General features: G+C 43.0%; 1 protein-coding gene across 5 annotated transcripts in view; it reads right to left on the bottom strand.

Annotated features, from left to right (window-relative positions):
- Positions 1 to 1749: 1749 nt before the first annotated feature.
- The window catches only part of BCL9 (BCL9 transcription coactivator), a 184403-nt gene continuing 162383 nt past the window's right edge, over positions 1750 to 23769 (bottom strand). For 4 of the 5 annotated variants that reach the window (XM_075197318.1, XM_075197319.1, XM_075197317.1 and 1 more), the window contains 7 exons: positions 19947 to 20240; positions 17547 to 17863; positions 15994 to 16177; positions 14353 to 14452; positions 11167 to 13414; positions 5074 to 5331; positions 1750 to 4057 (listed from right to left, as the gene is read on the bottom strand). In XM_075197318.1, the coding sequence (XP_075053419.1) occupies positions 2988 to 4057; positions 5074 to 5331; positions 11167 to 13414; positions 14353 to 14452; positions 15994 to 16177; positions 17547 to 17863; positions 19947 to 20185 (4416 nt within the window). In that variant the 5' untranslated portion in view covers positions 20186 to 20240 and the 3' untranslated portion in view covers positions 1750 to 2987. The remainder of the gene's footprint in view (positions 4058 to 5073; positions 5332 to 11166; positions 13415 to 14352; positions 14453 to 15993; positions 16178 to 17546; positions 17864 to 19946; positions 20241 to 23769) is intronic. The other variant, XM_075197321.1, reaches the window with a different exon arrangement.

The raw sequence follows: 23769 nt of genomic DNA, 5'->3' as shown, positions 1-23769 counted from the left end.
AAACCACCGCATTAAACTATATTCTTGCAAAGGGGAGATTCCAAGAGTGACTTAGCCAGTGTTGGCTAACCTGTGACACTCCAGGTGTTGTGAAACTACAAGTCCCAGCATACCCTTCCAGCAATAAGCGGCTATATATCGACAAAGCATGCTGGGACTTGTAGTTTCACAAGACCTGGAGTGTCACAGGTTAGCCTACACTGGACTAAGCTTTTGGTTAGCGGGGAGGCAATGCACACCCAACAGCTGACTTATCTAGTTGCAGACCAACATGCTAAGTGGTTGGATCAGCTTTCATCAATCACCAGTCTATTTGTGCACAATCATCAACTGTATGTCATTATTGGAGTTAAAAGCTCATTACATTACATGAATTACAATTGGTGATTAACACTACACAAAATAGAACAAGGAACAGTCTATACAGCAGTTCCATGGAGAGGTGCCAACATATCTGCACTATTAATACCATTTGCAGAGATTACCATCTCCCCACCTAGCGCAGGGTGTACCCAAATGCAGCACAACTCATAGGAGCCATTTATGTAACTAGAATTCTTTTTCAGAAAGCCTGCAGATGAGTTACACTTTCCATGTGTCCTGGTTTTCCATCATTAGGATAATTAATGTGGGCCAGTCACCAAGACGGGAGGCAGACATTCTGGACCAGCATTCAAGAGAGTGTATCCTATATCCGTCCAGCTGTGCATGAACTCAGGATTATTTAATTGGCACACTGGACCAAAACAAAAAAATTGTGGAACCCAATCCTACAACTTGTATTGCTGCGTTTGAGACAGGAGAGTAAAGGTAATCTGTACAATTAAAGTGCATGTGTCATCTGAACAAACACATTGAGAATACTACACCGACAACTAGGCATAAAAGTATACTAAACATTTATTCCAGAAAGATATTTATCTCTGTAGATCACCAAACCAGTTAAGTTGTGTTTCACTCGGGTGATATCTGTGTCTAGAATGAATCTGCACTTAAGTAGAGTAGATTATAAACCATGATTGGTCAAGCAATATGTGATGTCACAGAGGATTTTTGAAACCATGATTATCCAGAGAGGGAAGGGTGGTGGGATACCTACAAAATAAAAACTGCTCTAATGTAGTTAAATAGGAGTGAAAGAGATGACAGCATTCAGTAGCCAGCATGACACGGTCCAATAACAATCCACGTGACAGAGTGAGCGATCAACCTGTAGCCAGAGATTTAGACCCCCCCCATGCGACTAATTTGAAACGTAGAACAATTCTTCTCACCAGACTGTCATCTTGTAAGCACCAGTAGAGCGATTTTTACAGCACAGCAAAAATATTTAAAGGTCCTCCTGAGGTCATGGGTATTTATTGGTCAAAAAACACAGTCAAGTTCCACAGTCAGTTGTAAGAAAATATAGACCAGATCTAAAATGGATTTTACTGCCATTGAGGGAATTATAGAGTATGCAAAGACTGCATTTCACTATCATGGGTTATAAAGGGTTGTCTGCCTTTATTATACAAGTTTCTCAGCTATCCCACTCAGGACTCCCAATACTCATGGTAACTCCTCAATTATGGATTTTGCAGACATCAGCCCACACACGTGGAAGGGTAGAAATCCCTGTCCGTGGTCATGGTTTATCCTGTGGACAGAGGGCTTGGTCATGTAGTAGTTCATCTGAATGAACGACAGATATCACAGTAGTGTAAATGATTATATATTATATATTCCAGAAACAAAGACTCTGCTCAGTTTGTAAGAAATATATTTTATTTTTTCAGACACCACAGCCCTGGCAAGTGGTTTTGTACCAAATTTAATGGAGATTACACAGAATGTTTTAACGCTGGGGAAAGAGGGACAAGAGGAAGAGTGGGGAGGGGAAATAAAAATAACCGGCACAAAATATGAATTACTGGGGATTGCTCGGAGACAGGATGACCGGAGATTACTGCATATGCTCTCACTGTACATGTATGTAACAGCATAAAGTCTGGCTTCTTGAGATAAAGCATGAGAAAGTACTACCAAAATACAACGTCAGTCGTTTCTAGTTTATAGCCTCCCTCCAAATGGAAAGACACATTGCGCAGAACGATAAAAGGGACATTAAGCAACACAGAATGAGATTTGGAGGTAGCAAAAAACAAAATCGGACAAAATAAAAAAAAAAAAAAAAACAAACGTTGTATTTGCTCTCCATAGACTGAAATTTTGTTGTTTTTGTTTATTTTTTTATGACTTTTTTTAAACATTTTTTTTTAAAGAAAGGAGATCACCTAACTGGACTTAATAGTTCATTTTTGTGCTTTTTTTTTTTATTTAATAATACTCTTTCTGTATGAGGTCTTAGTTTGGTTTACTATACACTGGAGTTAAAAGGAGGAAACAAAAACAAAAAAAAAAAATTAAAGATTTTGAACGTGGTTTCTGCACCACGAGTAAACAGCACTGAATCAATTTTCCTCTCACACACAAAGACTGAAGCCTCTGTTAAAATCCCTTTTACAATATTTTACAGTACACAAAAAAAAAAAAAAAAAAAAAAAGTATAAACCAGGTGTCTTTAAGAAGCCAATCCAAACGACGTAAACATACAGGATGGTTCAACTCATGACAAATGGCGATTCTCAAAAAACAGCTACAGAATTATTATTTTTTTTTAGTTTTTTTTATCCCGCCCTCCCTCTTCAAAAGCAGGTGCCATCATGGGATACCCAAGTCCACAAAAATATTTTTTTTAAAAATAACTCTAAAAAAAACAAAAAAAACAAACAAAAAATAGAAAAAAGAAAACCAAAAAAAAAAAAAAACACCTTTAATAAATGAAAGCAATGCTCAGATAGTTTCTTACATTCTTGAGTTTCCTCCAAATTGACATTTGGGTCCTTTTTCACCTATTGCATGGCCAAATGGGACTCCTCGTATGTTCTGACTTCTCAGGAGATAATCTCACTTCTACAAGTTCTAATGTGTTCATTTGTAGCAGCTTAAAACATCATGTTCCCCGGGTTACCAGGTCCTTGGCTGAATCCACCCATCCCAACATCAGTAGGCATTCCTCGGGGTCGCATCTGTGGGGGGATCATGAGGTTTTGTTGAGGTCCCATCATCCCCTGCATTGACATCAACATGTTAGGAGATCCGACAGGACCTGGGTGACTATAAAGTACTCCAGCCATTCTTTCCTTCCCCATCATACCCACCCCTCCTGGATTTCCCATCATAGTTAGTTGGCCAGGCATTCCTGATTGTGCTGGTGACATCATGCGATGATGAGGTCCAATCATGCCTTGCTGCATAAAACCTGGAGGCCTCATAGAATTGTGGCCAGGCATATCTACTGGGCCAGGTCCTCCCATGCCACCCATAGGAAGACCCATTCTTGGGTTTGGCTCCCCCATCATGCCAGGCAAGTGTGAAAAACCAGGTCCTTGCTGCGGCTTTCTGCCGGGAACTTCCCCACGAGGGAAATACTGCAGTGTTTGACTGGGTTTTTCGGAAGGAATAATCCTCGACAGGTCAAACTCAGGGATTCCAGATGCCCCTGGTCTAATGACTTCCTGTAGGTCCGGGTCAGTAAAAACTGAAGGCATATTATTTCCCATAACAATAAAAGAATCCGGCCCCGTTGGACATCCTGACTTACAAAGTGCTGGGTCTGCATTTGGGGGCAGGTTGCCAGGACGACTTAAATGTCCATCTCCCGGAAACCCCATTCCGGGCGGAAAGTTTCCCTGCCCTCCGTTAGGGCCATTGTGTGGAAAGGGAACTTGCGGAGGTGACTGGACTGGAGGAAACCCTTGGGCAAAAGCCATGCGTCCCTGAGGCACCATAGGATTATCCTGGGATCCATGCGCCATCATAGCATTATGTGGCATCATCCCTCCTCCCATAGGGCCTCCGTGTGGTTGTACATTGGGTGGCATGGCATTTGGAGAGGGCATCTGTCCACCATGGGAAAGGGGTTGTGTCATACCCATTGGGCTTAGCGTTGGCATGGAAACACCGCCGTGGGGACCCGACATCTTTGAAGGATTCTGGGGATTCATGACCATACCTAAAAGAAAAATAGGGACATTATGAAAACCCCAAGACAACAATTATAAAGGCTTAAAAACAGAGAACTGTGAAGAGCACACAAGAAACACCAAACCCCTAACCAGGAAGAAAGCTACTAAAAACAGCTATAGTATGGGCCAAACCAAGTCTGCATCCACTATGAAGAATAGTACACTAATTATATCTACATATATATTATTTTTTTTACTCTGATTTCAATATTATGACTTTAAGGGGTTATCCACCTTCAGTTTATTTGAATGTATTGACCTGCGCATGCCGTTTTGCAACCCTTACTAAGCACTCTATTTCCATTCAAAACTTTATACGAGACTCCACAATTACTACTATCCCACGGCAAATGAAACAAAATGCACCTTAATAGTACAAGTCAATAAATTAAAGTTATCTCAAGTTGGAAAACCCCATTAAAAGATATATTCAATGAAAAGGCAAATAAGATTAAAATAGAAAATAAAAAAAAAAAAAGGTCAAAACTAAAAACATTGATAAACTTGTGGCAAGTTATTTTCTCTTTTGGTTGTTTTAAACCATGATGAAAGACATGACCATGCCGGAAGGAAAATCCTGTTGGTCGATGACCACGATGGGTTGACGGGTGTGGTCATCGACAAACAGGAAGCACTGTGCACCTGGTGATCGAATAGTTTGTGTTCCTATTGAATTACCAATTTGGCCTGTATAGACCTGTCCAAATTGGCCACAGATTCAAACAGGATCACAGCGTGTCACCGGCCTTCCGACTGCCATACTACCCGATCCAGGTTTATCTAACTGGTACTTGAGAAGAGGGTTTGTGTACTCTTGTAATCACCTTGCCTATTGTGACTTTTAGCAATACAGAGTACACAGTTACAGTCATTAGTTTGTGTATCCGCAAAATTAAGACCATCATAAATATACACATTTTTCAACTCTTTCCCTTGAAGGAGGTGGGATAGGATAGGATAGGTTAGGTACGGACTACTGATAGAAACGACCAAAGTGAGATACCTGGCATAGGATTCATAGATGGGAGATTGGGCGAGCGGGCAGGAGGGGAATCGTCATCTGAACTAGCCACTGTCTTGATGGCATCGTGGTACAGAGGCGTAGAGCTGGGCATAGCAAACTTGGACATCCTAGACATCATAATGGAGAGAGGGTTCTGGGAAAGGGTGGGCTCAGGCGCCATCGTGTAGCTAGTGCTGGAGGGAAGACTTCCAGGGTGATTTATAGAAGCAGACTGGCTGACTAATGGAGGGGGGCCTCCTGTGAGAGAATAGAGATAACAGATTAAAAAGAATCATAATTCTCCGACAGATCACCGACTACGATATTAACGGCCTTGGCGGCAGAAGACAGTATTTGCCTACTTCCTTCAGAGCTTCTCTGTCCAATTTTCGTAACATTTATAAGTGTTATTAATAAAAATGGTCTTCATAATGTGACTTAATAAAACAAAACACACCTTAATTCCCTATCCACGAACATCTGACGTTATGTGACTGATCTAACTGCTAAAATGTCTAGATATGGTGTCAAATAGTACAATCTATGGTGTATTTGGTGCAATCTACAACAACTGTAAAATTTTAAGCCAACAAGTAACAGACAAATGTAACGCCATTTTTGTGAACAGAGTCCGAAATGTCCAAATCACATAAGTAACAGTTTGTTAATATACAAAACTGTCAAGGATTGGAGGCCTCCTGTTCTTAGGGTTTTAGAACGCCTCCATTGCCTACACCGTGGTGGCAGCCGATCTGCACTGAACTAATAATGATGGCATGTGTCAGCACTAACACACCTTACCTGTACCAGGTGAATATGCATACATATCAGACGGACAGGTTACTGTGCTATACATAGGTAACAGACTCACTCTTATTTCAGTGTCTGCTAAAGCAGAGTACAGATGAAAGAAGGACAATAAGAATTTGTTTTGTTGGGTTCTGTATTCGGAAGTCATACACAGGTGGTGGTTATATCGGCAGATTAGCCGATCTGGAAGAACACTGTAGCTGCACTCAATTACAGACCGAGGAAAAAGCGGGTAATGTAACTTCCCCGTTCACACCCAACGCACAGCACATGCAGTCCATCTGGTGTGTTATCACAACTTGGGATGAACAGGGGGACGTGGGGTGGTACAGAAGACTATGGCGCCAAAGCCAGATTAAATACGTACAGTGGATAGAAAAAGTCTACACACCATTATAGAATCGAAATCAAGACAGCCTTTGTCCACCTTTAAAGCGACCTTGCAACCAACAAAAATCAAGTGAAAAACAAAAGTCAATTCTTAGGATAAAGAAGTAAAACTAAAAAAACCCTACAATACCCTAGTTGCATAAGTATGCACGCCCTTTCATAACAGGCCTGTAGCTGTGTTCAGAGTTAACCAATCACGTCCATGGTAATTTTCATAGACCAGACAACAATGAAGGCAACTGTGATTAACGTCAGCTGTTCCCCTTGGAGTTTATTGGAATATTCTCGGTGGCCTACTACTGGGATAGCCATAGTCTGCAAGGAGCTTTCAAAACATACCCCAGGAGAGGGGGTAGAAAAGAATTTCGAAGGCATTACATGTACCTTGAAACACTGTTAAGACGATCATCAATAGGTGGAGAAAATGTGGCAAAACACCTCTGCAAAACTGATGACAGGACAAAAAGACATCTCAAGGAAGCTACCAAGAGGCCTTCAGCAACATTAAAGAAACGCAGGAAATTTTGGCTGCGAATGTGCAAATAGGTTTTATGGTCTGATGGGTTCATGGAACTATTTAGCCTTAATTCTAAAAGATATATTTGACACAACGACAACAAGACTCATCACCCATAGAACACAATACCTACTACTGTAAAACACAGGGGTGGCAGCATTACGTTTTGGGGCTCTTCTTCTGGAACAGGGGTGGGGGGGGGTTGTCTCTATCTAGCCAGGATAGAGGGTATAATGAAAAGATCCAAATACCAAGAATGTCTGGCACAAAACCTGATGTCAGAAAGCTGAAGATGAAGAATTTCACCTTCCAACAGGAAAACGATCCAAAGCACACATCAAGGTCAACCGGGAAAAAGAAGATTAAAGTCTTGGAATGGCCCAGTCTTCAATTCCATTGAAAGCATGTGGAATAAACTATGGAGGGCTGTGCACAGGAGACCCCCCTTGCCCCTCATAATTTGATGGAGCATTGAACTTCTTTGTAAGGAAGAGTGGGACAGAAAAGCAAAGTCCAAGTGGGCGAAGTTAATAGTTACATTCAAAAAGGCTTACTGCTATAATAGCAAAAGGTGCTCTCCCAATCTATAAATCTATGGGGTGTGCATATTTATGCAACCAGGGTACTGGGGGTTTATTCTCACTTTTTCCTTAAACAAAAAAAAAAACAAAAAAAAATAAATTATTGCTTTGGGTTGGTTGCAAGGTCACATTAAATTTGGAAAAGGTCAGATATCTTGATTTCAGGCTTTACACCACAAACTCCTTCAATTTCAATAAGGGTGTGTAGATTTTTTTAGGGCTACTGTAAAGAGTTACTGCTGACATCTAAGTTTTGGGAGCCGTTTCTGCTGATGTGACTGAACGAACTTCCCAGCTTATTGCTTTAAGGTCTCAAACATGGGTCATCTGTTGACGGCAAAAAAATGTTGTGCTGCATTGACTGCATGGGGAACAAACGCAATTTGGAGTGCTTGTGCATTAAAGACCAAAAAACAAATTATAGTGTTCTTATAAGATGTCTGGTTCTCATTGGCTGTGCGTTGAGGTCACATGACAGGACATCACACACCTCTCGTCTTAGTGAGCAGCTCATATAGGTCAGAGGTTTGGATGAATCTAGGTATGATATAACCATCATCTAGGGGCACAGAAGTGTTATAGGCAGACGTTCCTGCAGTAAAGCACGGCCAAAATGTAGCATTAAAGAGCCGGTGTTTAAAGGGCACGGTCTTCATGAGAGAATAAATCATCAGTCGGGTTTCTGTGTATCTATCTTTTAGAAGGGTGTAATCATTAGCCATTTTCTATAGACCTTAAAATACAATTACGTGCAAAATGTTATTAGAAGAAAACCTCAGCAGCTATTCACAGAGTGCACACAGCCTCTCGTGTACATGAGAATTAGTGGGAATAGATTCTGATGTATGGTGGAAATACAGAAGATAAAAGTCAGCTAATGTGTTTGTTTTTTTAGGTGCTATGGAAAGATATCACCTAAAGTGGACCTGTCTGCCACTCTCCGAGCACTCATTGAAGGCTGACGGAGCACCATATGTACTGGCAGGAGCATGCTCACTGCGCCCCTGACACACATTGTGACATCATACAGTAGGAAGTCTGCCAGCTTGCAGCACACTGGCTCTGTTTGATCACATGACCTTCATCCAACTAGACAGCCCACAACAGCTCACATAGAGAATTTAGTCAAGTACAAGAGAGCAAGGAGCAGTGCTTTATAGACCATATAGACAATGTTATAAAGAATACCATGCCTGTTAATACCTGTAGATAATTATGCTTTTACATTTAACCAACATCTGTGTAACACAAAGGACTTGCTCACAGCGGTGCGGTCAAGATGCGCAGTGTCTGTATTTTGTAACATTCATGGTGATCCAAGGGTCAATGATCCCTACGCACAGGTTCACGCTTTGGCACATGGCTAGGCCTGTGTATTCTAAGCATCCCTGGCACGCTTGCATTTAGCACATGCTACAGAATGAACAGGCAAAACATGGTGCCGAGGGAATTAGCAGATCCATAGGCCAATGTGCGCATTACAGGAGTCAGATGATCCAGCGGTGCCTGTAATGTGGATGATAAACCCTGGGATTACCTCTTGTAGTTTGTTGTAACTATATTGCCGCTCTCTGCAATAGTCCTAGCTGTCCGCCAACCTCACCAGTAGATAATGGAGGAGAACGACAGAACTCAAACTACCATCATGTCACTCATTACATATAATTCAGGGAAACCATTTGGAACAGTGGAGAAGACATGAAGCTAAACTAACAAGAGTACAACACAACGTAACACAACTTATGTACGGGAACTTTATTCATATAGCCCCAGTGACACTGCCACTATTGTTACCCAATGCCTATCACAGGTCACAAGAAACAAAAGGACGTCTGCAACACACAATGTATTACGCATCAGTCCATTATAAATACCACAGAAATGAACGACACATTAATAAAGTGCAACAAAATCATATACAAGTATTAGGCCACCAAGAGAGCAGAAAATAATCCCATTACAATACTAATAACCGGACACATCCAGTATGTTTTAGTATCCACATGCTGGGTGCAAAGCCTGTACCTTTAAACAATTAGCAGATTACCACTATGAAGGCTTTAGAGATGTCTCAACCCATAAAAAACAAAGTTTTTATGTCCCCTTTGCAGCTCATTCCTATTCATGTTGGTGCTACCTATGGTGGAAATAAAGCATTTACTAACGCTGCATTAACACATCTGCTTGTCTGAAGCAAAATACAGCCGACTTTGTTCACATTCAGTGTCAAGTACACTGGCCAAAAACTTCGCACCTCTTCCTACTAGTACAATAGCCACTGGACAGCAGGAGGCTAGTATGACCCAAAGAGGGACTACTTTTCAGTCTAGAACATATCCTACAATGAAAAGTTATAAATAACAACTTTCTGGTAATTCTCTAATAGCCATGTACTCAATAAGGACCACTAAACCGAGTTGTCTTATAAGAAAGGGCTGCTAATAACATTCATAAATATATGTAAAAGTCATTTGCATTCGCTATGTACCTAAGTGCAAGTTATTATTCTCTATTATCAGCTGTTTCCTGCAAAAAGCAGCTAAGATTAAGGACTCGCAGGCAACCACCGTGCCGAGTTAGGGTGCGCTGATAACGGTTTAAGCCGATCTCAAATTAGAGACCTATTGAGCGCTATGGGGAATGTTTTGTGCATCTCCCCCCGTGACCACAACGGATATTAAGAAAAAAATTATGCAGGCTACGCATGTTGCGAGGTCACAGTCATATGATGAAATTAGCAGGAAATTGCCCCAAAAGAACCGCAATGCTCAACAATAATCATTACTGGGCATGTTGTTAGATCTGGCCGGGCGATGACTGCTGTTTGCCTGTGGGCACGTGGTCAGTTGTTGCTCTGTGGATCAGCCCTTGGGTGCCCAGATTCACATACATATCCCTAGGCGCTATTAGTATTTCTCATCTAAAGCAAATTACATTGGAGGTGTCAAGGTCCTTTAAGAGATGCCCTGCTCTTTTCCATTACGATTTGTCCTTTATCTCGGCTGTGCTTATCCTTCAGGACCTACGAGCAGCTAAAATATGAAGTGTCCGGGATGTAGAAATGGATGTTTCTCTCGAGCTTTCTATAATGTTACCATGGTAACCGGAGCCAGCAGCAATGCAGAAATCAATGACAATTATTGGAGAGAAAAAAAACAACCTGCTAAATGGAATGAAATCCTAACATTCCGGGATCAATGAAAATACTAGAACGCTTAAACTTTTTTTTGCCTGTTAACTCATAACACCCTTTCAAAACGTTTAAGAAACTGGCACACGTAACCTAACGCCCACGATCACATTTTACATGCCAATGGGTAAAATCAGAGTTCTCTATAAAGCCGTTTGTGACCACAAAACTCATCAAGATCCAGGACAGTCAACAGATTTGTGTCACTGAAAAAATGTAATGGGAAACGCTTAAATTGTACCAAGTGAAAGCGCAGTACACAAAAGCACATTAAGATGCATCACAATAACACCAGCATTGGCCTTTGCTACAAGCAGCATTGTACGAACATATCTAAAGGAGGAAGGGGACCGTAGATTGGAAGTAACAGGCTCATGAGTCTATTGCTACAAAACCATTTGTGTAGTAAGCGGTGTGTAATTTAGCAGTGTCACAATAGTGTTGTGTTTTTAAACAATGTTTTTCTTCTTCTTAATGACTGTGACTGGCAAAAACATACACTCCCCCCATCCCCCACCCCCAGTAAATCTATAACCATGGCAAGACCACAACTGCGGTAGCCCTGAGACAGGTGAACAACAAACCATCATCGTGGTGGAACTCACCAGATTCCATGTTCCCCATCATGGCTGGTGAAGAGATACCAAGTGGCGGCTTGTGCTGGTTTGGGGGTATCCCCGGACTTTGCATCGGAGGCTTAGGAGAAGACGTCCAACCTGGGGAAGGTACAGGTAAGGACGGAGACTTCAGGTGGACAGGGGAAGCAGCAGCAGACCCCATGACCGGCGGGGACTTAATGGAAGCAGCAGCTGCGGCCGTTGGTCCTGTCAACATCCCGGCTAACTGAGACGGCGTTTGAGGGGATTTAAGATTACCAGAGGGGGAGCCCAGCATCGGAGATTGGACCTGGCGCATAGTCGGGGATTTTAAAGGGTTCACGCCAGGAGAGTTCACTTGATTGCCGGAAACAGAAACATTATCCAAAGGCTTGCGGCCCAGGCTGCGTTGACCGGGAGGTGCAACATTGAGGTTGCCTGGGTTATTGTTTGGGTTAAGAGGTAGAGGTGGCATGTGGCTGAGTCTGCTGTTAGTCCTTTGATCAGGCCCCATGTGTTCTCGGGGGTTTCTCAGTACTCCTCCAGTAGCCTGGGACATATTGAGATAAGGCCGGGAGCCCATGCCGTACTCCTGCTGGGAGTGCTCAAACGGTGCAGAATGCATTTTTTGCTGGTTAGAAAGCATTTCGTTGCTCCCCGTCCTCAATTTAAGCATCTCTTCAGAAGCCATAACATCTCTCATCTCTCTCATCTTTTGAGTCATTAACTGCTGGTTAGAATTCATATTAACATTCAGATTCATGTCAACCTTCATGTTCATATTACCTGGGCCCATGCCAAACTCTACCTCTCTATTGGGGCCGATGTTAAGGGGCATCCCCTTGGAGAATTCCATCCTCGAGGGGCTCAGTGCAGCATCTCCAGGCATACGCGGGAACAGGCCACCCCCAGGCTCCATATTCCTTTGAGGCGGCATACCTCTGTTTATTTCCATAACTGGTCGAATACCCTCCATGCCAATGCCAGGGGGCATGCCAAGCTGCTTTTCCGAAACATGCTGATGAAAAATCTCATCTGGCAAACCTTGAGGATTGGGGAACCTCTCTCCTCGCCCTGGGCCGCTAAATATGCTCTGTCCAGGGGGGAAATTCCGTCCATCGGGAATTTTTGGCACCTCGTCTGGCCAATTAACGCCAGGCCTGGATGCAGGATTGGGAATATTAGGTCCTTCCATATCAGGGTTCATCATGCCAACAAATCCAGGTAAACGCTGCATTTGGCTTCCAGGCACATTTGGATGAGGGGGCATACCTTTTGGTGGCATCGGATGCGGCATGCCTATTCCATCTGGAAAAGGCTCCGGGCCTCCCGGACCCCAACTTTCCCCAGGGTTCATTTGATAAGGAGGTGGAGGACCTCTAACCATTCCTCTGGGTCCATGCTGGTGTACCATCATGTCCTGCAAAGACCTCTGCTGCACCACAACCTGTTCCTGTTTACGCCGCTTCTCCTCGTAGAACTCCTGCTGCAGTTTTAGCCAAGCCACCTGCTCTGGGGACATATGGTCGAGGTGATCTTGGCCAGGCTGAGGATTCATTGGTGGAGGCACCATATCCTCTGGTGAAAAAGGCATGTCCCTATGTCCTTGTGGCCCAAATGGCATACCTCCATCCGGATGAGGCCCGGGGCCTTTGCCCAAGTTCTGCGATTGAGCCATCATAGCCTGTATTGGCCCTTCAAGTTTTTTCTGAGGATTGTCCAGCATTCCAGAGTTTTGTTGAGGTCCCCCGCTTTGGCCTGTAATGTCTTTTATGGCAAACTCTTTCTCATCAGGGAAAAGCATACGTTGAATGTCTCTAAGGGTTTGTAAAGACCTCTCTCGATGCTCCAACTGTTCTTGAGAAAGTCCATCAGGATTCTCTCCTAAAGACGCTTGATCTGCGCTTGATAACTGCTGCAAAGCACTTTTTGTCAATTCTACCTTAGGATCTACAGGAGGAGCAACGTTCCCTTGAGACATGGGGCTGGCAGCTTGATTGTTGGGGGTAGAGCTTTGCCTGCACCCGTCCGTTTGTAGCACGCTAGAGTTGGCAGGGCTGCTGACTGCAATTTTGCCCTCCACGACCCCACCGTCTTGCCCGAGTGAACAATGAGAAGCTGCAGGCTTGGAAGGCAGTGCTGGACCAGCCGTGTTCGATTGCACTTTGGCCGCTTGTGAATGGTTCTGCTCCTGGGGCGTAGGTGCTCGTGGGTTCGCTTTAGGCTCATTCCGAATGTTTGTAGATATTTGAGTATTCTGTAAAAAGATAGAAAAACAGGAGCTGTAAATAAAGTAGTTGACCATTTAAAAATTGCAGTCATTTTACACGACCCTTGTAGCAATAAACAAAGTTCTTATGCAGCAGAAAATGTGCCCGTCTGACCCTCTGGATACCGCAGAGTCCCATAGATGGCACAAAAAAAAAGAATCAACTATTTTTGGTAGGAGCTGTGAGCTGGAGAGTTACACAGGCTTCCTTCCAATTACATTACACTCGGGTAGAACAAGACCAATTTCCCTACATAAGGTGGAAAGAATCATCGTAAGCGTTCATGACAGTAACGACTGCCCTTGTTGTCATGTAGTCACACGTTACAGCCCATTACATTACAGGATTGCCAGGCAGGGTTGTGCATCATAATGAGAAGATATCAGTGTGAGTTCACACTGACCAACGTTACATACGCAGTGGGAAGAACATGCTCACTTCTATGCATCAAACTTCTAGCTTTACCAAAGGTTACATACAAGCTGGATGTATAGTGACTCCGATAGGAGCCAAAAAAAAAATGCTACTGGACAAACCATGTTGCAATGCAAGGTGTGCAAATGCATTTATTATTATTATTATTTTTTTTTGCATGTAGCACACAAATACCAAACATCTTTATGTCAACACTGCAACTTAGAGCTGAGCCAGGACACATCCCTCCCAACTCTAAATGTCCACACGTTTTAAATCCCCCCCCCCCCCCCCGATCAGGTTTGAGAAGAAGTGGTTAGACCTGCGCTGATTCTAAAACACAGACAAGCAGTCACAATATTTCCACTTACTAGACAATTGCCTTTGCCCTCATCATAATCACAGAAATACACCTAAGGTAAGTTCCATCAGGAGATACATACATGCAAAAATACATCTAAAATGGGAATGGAGAGCAGAGAGTGGACAACACACAGAAAGGAAAGCCCACCGTAGGAGTTGAAGTGCGTTCAGCTTTGCTGTTTGAGGTGCTCTGTATGTGGAAGAGGACAATCGATTCTGCCTGTCCCTTCATAATGGCTTCCGCAGCTCTGTGGGGGTAAAGAGTCACAGGTCAAAAAGAGAGAGGTGCAGGCGCCCAACGTCAAAACTGTAATAGCACCAAATCCTGCAATGATTCATAGAGAAAACTCTCTGCACTAAATGTCACAAACACCTAAAATATAATCCCTCTGCGATACAAGCTGTGTGCCTAAGCACATTAATTATCTCGTTTGATTGATTGAACCAAGTTTGACTTAATTCTTTTGGGTGCTCCCTCAATAGTATATTAAGACACTGAAATATTACAAGAAAAATCGAATATTCATCTCTTTTTTTCCTTGTAGTATTTCAGGGATGTATTCATCAATACCGGTATACTTCAGGATTGGACATCAAAAGGTTGCTGGGAGGATGGGAATATTCCCGTTAAAGTTTTTAACATGGAAAGTCACACATTTTATAATTTGCAACTTGCTATAAAAACTTTTCTACTGTCTTCTGATGGGCAGCAGAAAGGTTCACGTTTCTAACCTATCTACTTGTGAGCTGAACATTTCAGCCTACATGTAAGCACTCCAGTTGAAAGTAGTAGAGGTCTGGACACTCATTTATATATCTATATTACTATGGGGTAAAACATATTAGATTTATTATCGTTAAATAAACAAAAGCATTAATAGGATCTTAAGACTGATTAAGCCACATATCTGGTATTACTGGGCGTCATTTGTTCATACATATAATTTCTTTTCTAGTCGGGGCTATTCCTACTGCTCCAGACATTTCATGTTTTCATTAATAAACAGATATTCCACAATTTCATCACGTCCGTGTAGACGGCTGAGTTACGATGGAGAAGACAGACCTGTACACATTATGTATTGTGTAGTTCTATCTGCAAAATATTCAGCCCCTGGCCTTTGCTAAGGTCTTGTACACTCCGTTTACATTCAATGCTAGCTGTGTCCTCGCTTCAGAAGGGAATTACAAGCATTTGTGTTAATGAGCCCCAAAGCTTCCCAGAAACATGGCGCCCTTAATGAGCGCTCTATGGAACTCCACTTAGCGTTACAACGTAGTAGGTGACAATGAAACAGACACCAAACAATCACTAGGTGTGCACAGGTCCAGTTGCAACAGTTATTTTTTTTAGGACGAACAGCATCAAAGCTTGTTTAATAGACCTTAAGAAAGTGTGCAAAATGCCCATAGGTGGACCCAGAAAAGTGCCCATAGGTGGACCCAGAGAAGTGCCCATAGGTGGACCCAGAGAAGTGCCCATAGGTGGACCCAGAGAAGTGCCCATAGGTGGACCCAGAGTCCTTTTATATATGAGTGATGGTAACAAGAGTGCTACCAGCAGCCGCTGCACCCAGCTATCTCGCTGGAAACGCTCCATGCAATATTTTAGCCCCATTGCTAAACTGAACAGGCAAGTAGTGCTTCCTAATCCTCATACCCTGTCTTAGGTGAATACACACACATGACCAGATAACCATTTAGTTGTAAGATCATTTTAAAAAATAAAATAAAAATAGTAACGTGTGAGAAGAGAGAGGAAAAACTAATTAAACCCCACCAGACTCACTTATTGGCCATTTCAGTAGAGAAGACGTAGACCACTTTGGTGGGCGTTTTCCTTCCAGGTGCGGAGTCCAGCATTGTCGGCCCATGGGAAGGAGTGGAAGACCTGGGGACGGAGGAGTTGGAAGGGGGCATGGGATGAGGGGCGTGGCATTCCAAGGGCATCCCTGGATCTGTAGTGTTGCTGTCTGAACGCAGGAAGGAAAGGGAATTATCAGTCGTCCGCATTATCAACTTCAATACAAAACAGGTAATAGAATCATCAACAGGTTTCCATCCAAGCGCGCCCCCCCCCCTCCCCCCATTTATATTTTAATTGAGAACTTGATGAGTCGGAGGATACAATCATGTGTTTGTCCTGTTAAGACTACTGGATGGATTGTAATCAGGATGTAATAGCAGTTATGTCGCTGCTGTTATATGCAGCTTACCATGGACATAATAGTGGGAATGTCTTTGCGAAACTTGATCTGGATCTCCCTTGTGGCCCCCTCTGTCTGAGGGATGACATAAGCACTGGAGTTCCCTCTACTCAGTGCAGACACATCACACATCCCCACTGAACGCTGCCGTCCAACACACCAGGACACAACACAACAACTTATAATGGTTACAAAATACACTGATGCTATTGCCCGGCATTATCAAAGTCCATTAGCGAAGTTGCAAAAAGACAGACGTGGATAAAACCAATGCATTTACTGTAATACGGTCTCACACAAAGCAAACGACAGAGGAAGAGCGGACTTGGCCTGATTCTGAGATGGAGACATCTGTATCTCAGCTACTGAGGATTACACAAGTTTAAGAATCCCAATCCAAACAACTGAAGACGCGTTTAATATATCCAGAATAACCCACTTCAATGCATCACATCTTCCACTAGTGAGTCTCATCTACACGGCACAAACGTAGATCTTCAAATCAAACATTTGTCTGCTTAAACGCTGCTCAACCTCAAGCCTCAGTCAGTGGTGTCATTCACTGCACCGGGAAAAGTCCTGCACATCCGACAATAACGGGACCCCAAACCACAGCTTGTGCCTTCATGATTATTCACCATGTTACCACCGGAGGGGTTTCTGACCTGTCATGACCAGTATAAACATATTCTGAACTTCCCCGGGATTCTTCCCATATAGTTATTTTTAAACAATTACCACAGTTTAAAGCAAAAACTGCTCTGTCTCCCGAGTACATAATACAAAACATACACCGTACATGAGGTCTGAGGGACTTGCAAAGCTCAGCAACAAAGGAATATTAGATACAATTTATTGTTTCCGTACACCCTCACCTGACGAGCAGTTTCCCTGCACAGGGGCAAAGCCTGGTCACTTGTATAAGTACGTCACCTTCTACCACATTGGTTAACACTGCGGTTACAACAACCCCTATGGAATCTTCTCAGATACTGTGCCGCAACCAAAGGCCGCCACCGACAGCCGGTGTCCAGCACGGATCGCAGTGGTTGGATACAACGATAGGACGTCAGACTCGCGCGTGTTCCGTCCCGCTATACATCACAATACCAGGTACAACAGGCCACCAGCTTACCTTTATTTTCAGAGTCTGTAGTCGGGGTTCCTGGGTCTCTCTGGTCAAACGATTCAGCAGAAATACTTCTTTCCCTTTTGCCTTTCCCTTTGGCTCCATTCCCCGCCCCGTTCTTCAGTCCCATGCTGCCCCCAGGGCCTTGCAGCGGCTTGGGGGTGTGATTGCCGCTCTTTGGGTCACAAGGAGACGCTTGCGACTGGCTGGCGGATCCTCCCTGTTTCCCCTGGCTGGAGAATTTCGCATCCAGCTGGGGGTTGCCAGAAGGAGACATGACGGAAGGAGGGTGTACCATAACCTCTGGCTTCGCTTTTGGGCTGCTGTAAGGAAATAAGCCGGAGAATAAGCATTGACAACAGTCTTAACGAGGTGTGCGTACATTAATTAGTGTTACGTTTGATTAAACATACAATACCTGCATTTATAGTGACTTTACGGTGGCTAAATACTGCAATGTCAAAAAATAGCTCAAACCTTTTCTTAGTAACCTAACAGACGCGCCCCCCCACACACACAATTGATTACATAAGTATCCACCCTTGTCTCTGTAACACTTTGAAGAACCACCTTTACTTGCAATACACAGTATTTAGAAGTCTTTACCAACTCTGCATATTAATATACTGCAATTTTCACGCATTTTTCCATATTGCTCAGGTTGGGCGAGAGCCGTTTGTGAAATGGCTTGAAAATTGCTGTTCACCGATTGAGATGGACGTTTGTCTGGACATTGACTGGGCCATTGCAGGATATTATTTTGCATTTAAGCCACTGAAACGAGGTGTTTACTGTGGGTCACTGTCCTGATGGAATAACTGGTACCATCATCTAGACTAGTCTTGGCAACTGCAATAGTTTGAGTAACATTAAATCAGAAGTATGATTTTTAAATATAAACCTGAAACAAGCTGTCTGGAAGTGACACTTCCCTAGACCGACCGAGCAACGTAATAAAGTAATAAGCCTTATTAAGAAAACCCCAAAACCCAAGCATTCCATATAGTACCCAATACCTGTATAGCTCTGTAAATACACTCATGAGTTGGAGAACACTGCCCCCTTGTGGAGTGCTGTCAGGATCAGCCGTAATACTGTATAACACACCAGGCAGCCTGGACCTGGTCACATGACGGCTAATAGAGCCGCTCTGTCAATACCGATGTCTGTTTCTATGTACACAGAGAGGAGAAGCAAGGTCTGCACAGGGTAAACAAGAGAGATATCGCAAACCACCGGCTCTACAACTGGCGGGCAGAGGAACACCCGCACCTCGGCCGAGCACATCCACAACAGATCAGTGGCATAATACAGACCTGCAGCCTGTCATAGACACAAAGGTAAAAGTTTCGGAAAACTAACGAGGTTCAAGTCTGTGGATATTACATTTCCCGTGCTGCAGACGATTACTTTGATGGTCTTTGGATTGAAAATAGATTGGGGATTCTTATTGTGGAAAGTTAAATGTTTTGCCACTGCCCTCATTCTGAAGTCACAGTGTTATTTGTGCTTCCTCTAAAATGCACGTGCGATTGCCACCAATATCACTCACAAATACCGTGTGTCTGTGTCCTAGAATATCGATCATTATAGTGAACATCCAGGAGTTCTTTATTACACAATTTGGGAGCGCAGCTCTATTAGTGGAGCACTGGAATTGTAAGAATAACTTTGCTCTGCTCGTTGGTCTTAACAGAAGACTTTGTAGAAAGACGACCTAACTGGACTTGTTTCAGAGTCTGAGAATGGCTGCAAAACCTTCCAAAAGTGACCTTGCGGACTGCTCCATGGGATGACGCCTAAGTGAGAAGTGCAAGAACTAATATCTCCTGCTCGAGAATTAGGCATCGGTATCACCGCCCTGTCTCGGCTTGTCCCTTCTTTTGTCTAGTTGCTTTTATAAGCAATCGAAAAACAAAACAAAAAAACACTAACAATATTTGAGACACAGGTGTGATCATGGGGGAAGCATTCTTCTAGGCATGGCATACTTCCTGTTATTAGACAGATTGCAAAATGCTTCCTGATAACAGGACAGCAGCTTGCTACAACATTAACAATCTCCAGCCACAGCAAGGAAACTACTACACATACATTATCTTTTTGATAGGCGGTCAACTTGCTTTTTAAAATATGCCTACGTCACTATTAGAGGCGGTGGATATCTTGTGGGCTGAACCAATATTCAATCTGTAGAACCAATGATGACAATAAAGCCACGATGCATAGGCCAGTAAGAGTTTAACTTAAGTAGTATTATAGTAAACACCTGAGGATTTTATATATTAAGACTTCACTTATTGGTTGTTTGTGCAGGGTAATATCTGTGTACACAGTATCGGTGCCAGCCAGCACCCGGCAGATCTGGGCACAGGGGGGGGGGGGGGGGGGGGGGGTACAACCTACCTCTGTGTGTTTCCTGATGGGGAGTTTCGCACTTTGGCGTTACTGGAATGCATTGACAGAGATCCCGAGCTCGCGGTCACAGACGCGGTGGGGCTTGCCAAGTTCTTTGGAGGGCTGGGGGTCTTTAAATGAGCTTTCTGCGAAGTGCCTTTGTCAGCGCTGTCCTTTTGCTCGTCCTTCTCCTTTTTGTTTCTCTCTTTCTTGTTGAAGTGGGTTCTCCCCTCCTGCAGTTCCAGCATTCTTCGGACATGTGTCTCTCGCTGCAGAGGGAATGCTGTGCATAGCCAGGGCACACTGCGGAACAGAGGGGGCAAAAACACACAACCATTACAATGTCAGCGTGTCAGCGGACAGAGGCCAAACAAGAGGCGGATTTAACCCTGTGGTGTTTAATGGCTTAAACAAATGTTGTGGTAAACACTCTTATTGACTCTTTATTGTTTAATATAAACCTTATCCCATGTGTCACGTTCAGCGGTCTCCAACGTCTTGGTTAATTCGTAACATATTGTTCTTTGGAGAGTAATTGCAGCACCGTTGCGAGTCAAGCAAATGAACACGAGCTTCCCAATATGTGCGTATTCCCCGTCCAAGACCAGTTATAAACAAACAGTAATCGAGTCTGTCTCAAGCCTCTTTGTCAGAGAATTAAAGTTTTGCAGCCCAACCTCCGTAACCCTGGTCTTACCAATACAATAAGCAAACACACCAGCAAGTAAAATTACAGGGAACGGAGCCCAGGAGGATCATGGTACACATCCAACATACTACATTGGTTACATAAATACATACGGTGCAGCCGTTTTCTAATGCAATTACATATTTCCTATAAATCTAACAGCTTGTAAGTTATTCCAAACCACGGCATAAACTTGGGTGCACACCTATGCTATCTTACGGCATGCAATGTCGGTAACGATATCACCAAACAACTGAAAGTCCCAATGAGCATACAGATTCACACACACCTACACGATTTACCTTCAGATCTGTGATCTTCATCTCTCATAACCATTGGCTGAAAAGAGTGTGACTCTGTGCACTCTATAGAGATCTATGGACACTGCTGGTCCCGAGTGTGTACACACTGCCACATTGTGTGTGTGTGTACACACTGCCGCATTTGCCTGACATCGTTCCATCGTTGATAGTAACTTTTAGGAAGTTTATAAAACCATATCAAGCGATGGTGTGTTTTGATACTATAAAACATCATGGTGACAGCGTACACACTCCGGCAGTATCGAACCAAACAGTTGTGAATCGTGTGATCTGCACAATAATTGTGGAATCCATTATTTTGATTACAGATGTGTTCATTATGACAGTTTAGTTTGTTTTTAATTCCACAAATACTGTTGATTAGATACTATATACAAAAAAAATAAAAAATAATCAAAACAGAAGCATTGGGGGGCTAATGGTTCAATTACGACCAGCACACCAATTTCCTCTAGACCTTCCCCTCTGTTTCTGCTGACAAAAAACGGCCCTGTGTGCCTTTGTGTGCTATAAAACCACAATAAACATACGATAATAAATTTGTGCAGGATATTATGAAATTACTACCTAAAATGCAATTTAAAACAAATATATAATTAAAAAAATAAATAAAAGTAAAATACTACACTGCATAATATGTTGGTGCTTGATAAATAACAGTATTCAAAAAACCCCAGGTGTTGTTGGTGGTTAAAGCAGGGCTGTGGAGTTGGAGGCAATTTTGGGTGGAGTTGGGGGAATAAGTACTCCAGCTACAAAATAAAAATGCAAAACGACAGGAGGAGAAAGCAAAGAAAAACAAAAACCAAAACAAAGACAAGCACAGCAGGGTAAGGTTGTTCTGTTGATTGAAAACAAGAGGGGGAAAACCTGTAGCTGCCAAGATGATTTTGGCAGCTATTTATGTAGACCCAATGCACCGGATTCTGCTGGATGATCAACAGCTGACAAAGGGGAGCGATGCTCCGATGGAGACAGTCGTCGGGACGAATGGGCTGCAGGAATGTCAGGAGCAGGAAGCTGCTGCCGTGATCTCCCCTCATCAACGGAGGAAGCATTTCATTTTCACCAATATTTGGATCACAAGGAGCATACAATGCAGACAGGCTGGATACCTCCTCACAACCCACAGAGGACAATATGAATACATTTCAATGTAATTTCTCATGTTGCAGTAAAAGAAATCGAAACATTGGATCGTTTGTCAAAACCACCAGCGTCATACGCCGTTCCCTTATATCAAGAAACTGGCAGAGATGTTGGTGGTTATCGCTTTGCCACCGACAGTTCGTGTTGATAGTTAATAGTTGGGCAGCAAGGTGGCTCAGTGGTTAGCACTTCTGCCTCACAGCGCTGGGTTCATGAGCTCAATTCCCGACCATGGCCTTATCTGTGTGGAGTTTGTATGTTCTCCCCATGTTTGCGTGGGTTTCCTCCGGGTGCTCCGGTTTCCTCCCACACTCCAAAACATACTAGTAGGTTAATTGGCTGCTATTTAATTGGTGTGTGTGTGTGTGTGTGTGTGTGTGTGTGTGTGTGTGTGTGTGTGCGCGCGTATGTTAGGGAATTTAGACTGTAAGCTCCAATGGGGCAGGGACTGATGTGAGTGGGTTCTCTGTACAGCGCTGCGGAATCAGTGGCGCTATATAAATAAATGGTGATGATGATAGTTTGTTCTCGACTCTTCGAATAATAAGATCAGATTTGAAGGAGGATTTGACTGAAGTTATTCTTTTCCTGGGGACAAACTCTTCATAGATCTATGAAAAATACTAAGTTATACACTACATATACTTATAGTTACAATACACTGAGTAACCGTATTTTGCTCAAGTAAACATATTTTGTGGTCTAATTGCCCTATTGATAATGTTGATTAAAGAGATCTTATTTTTCAGTAATTATTCCACGTTCTATTAGAATTACCATACACCGTAGAGCAGTAGTTACATATATTTATAGGAAAGCCTTTGGTAATAGAATTATATAATGTTTGTAAACAGAGGACAGCTTATTATGGTCCTGTTCTGTTAGTCTTACAATGTATATAGTCTAAGAAGTTATATCCCATGTTTGTGCTAAAATACTTTACTTTCAAAGCAATTTAGCACTGTTTTTTTGTTCAGAAACATTAATAAAATATATTTTATGCTGATGATTTACGGTGTTCTACCCACTCTACTACTGTAAAGTTGTTCTCGCCAATATAGCGTACATTTACCATTTATGAAGACGGTCAGTGGTAAAATAGAGAAGTCAGAGTCGAAGGTTCGACGTACAGACTTCACAGCTCTGGGTTAAAGGACCAATAAACATTAAATAAAATTCTTGTATCAAGCCACTCCCTTGGCTTTACATACCTACACCAACCCCCTACCTCCCTGTTGGTTAGGGCTTCAATGATTATTTGAGTAGAACGTACACAGGGGAGGGGCCTCGACAACGGCTGTCTGAGGCAGGTTGTCAGGACAAGTAGCAACAGGAACTGGATTAATGGAGCCACAGAAGAAGGTATTATGTTAATAAATCCCAAGTACTCTTGGCCAGAAGTCATTGTGAGCACAATACCCTCTCCCAAAGAGCTACAAGGATACACCAATACAGGACCCTCTTCCTTTTTGTACAATTGAGCTCTTTGAAAAAAAAAAAAAGAAAGTTAACTTCCCTTTAAGTTTTGGGTGGAGTTATTCTCTAATTGCTAGGTAGGTACAAGGAACCAGTTCTACCTCAACCTCCAGGACACTGCATATCTCCCCCATTCACATTTCACTGGCAATCAGATGATTCATACATTCCAGAGCTCAGTACAGTCACAGCCAAT

Source organism: Mixophyes fleayi, chromosome 2 (genome assembly GCF_038048845.1).
Source record: "Mixophyes fleayi isolate aMixFle1 chromosome 2, aMixFle1.hap1, whole genome shotgun sequence".
Lineage (NCBI taxonomy): Eukaryota > Metazoa > Chordata > Amphibia > Anura > Limnodynastidae > Mixophyes > Mixophyes fleayi.
Note: the sequence above shows the minus strand (reverse complement) of the source record. Positions and strands in the feature narration are given on the sequence as shown.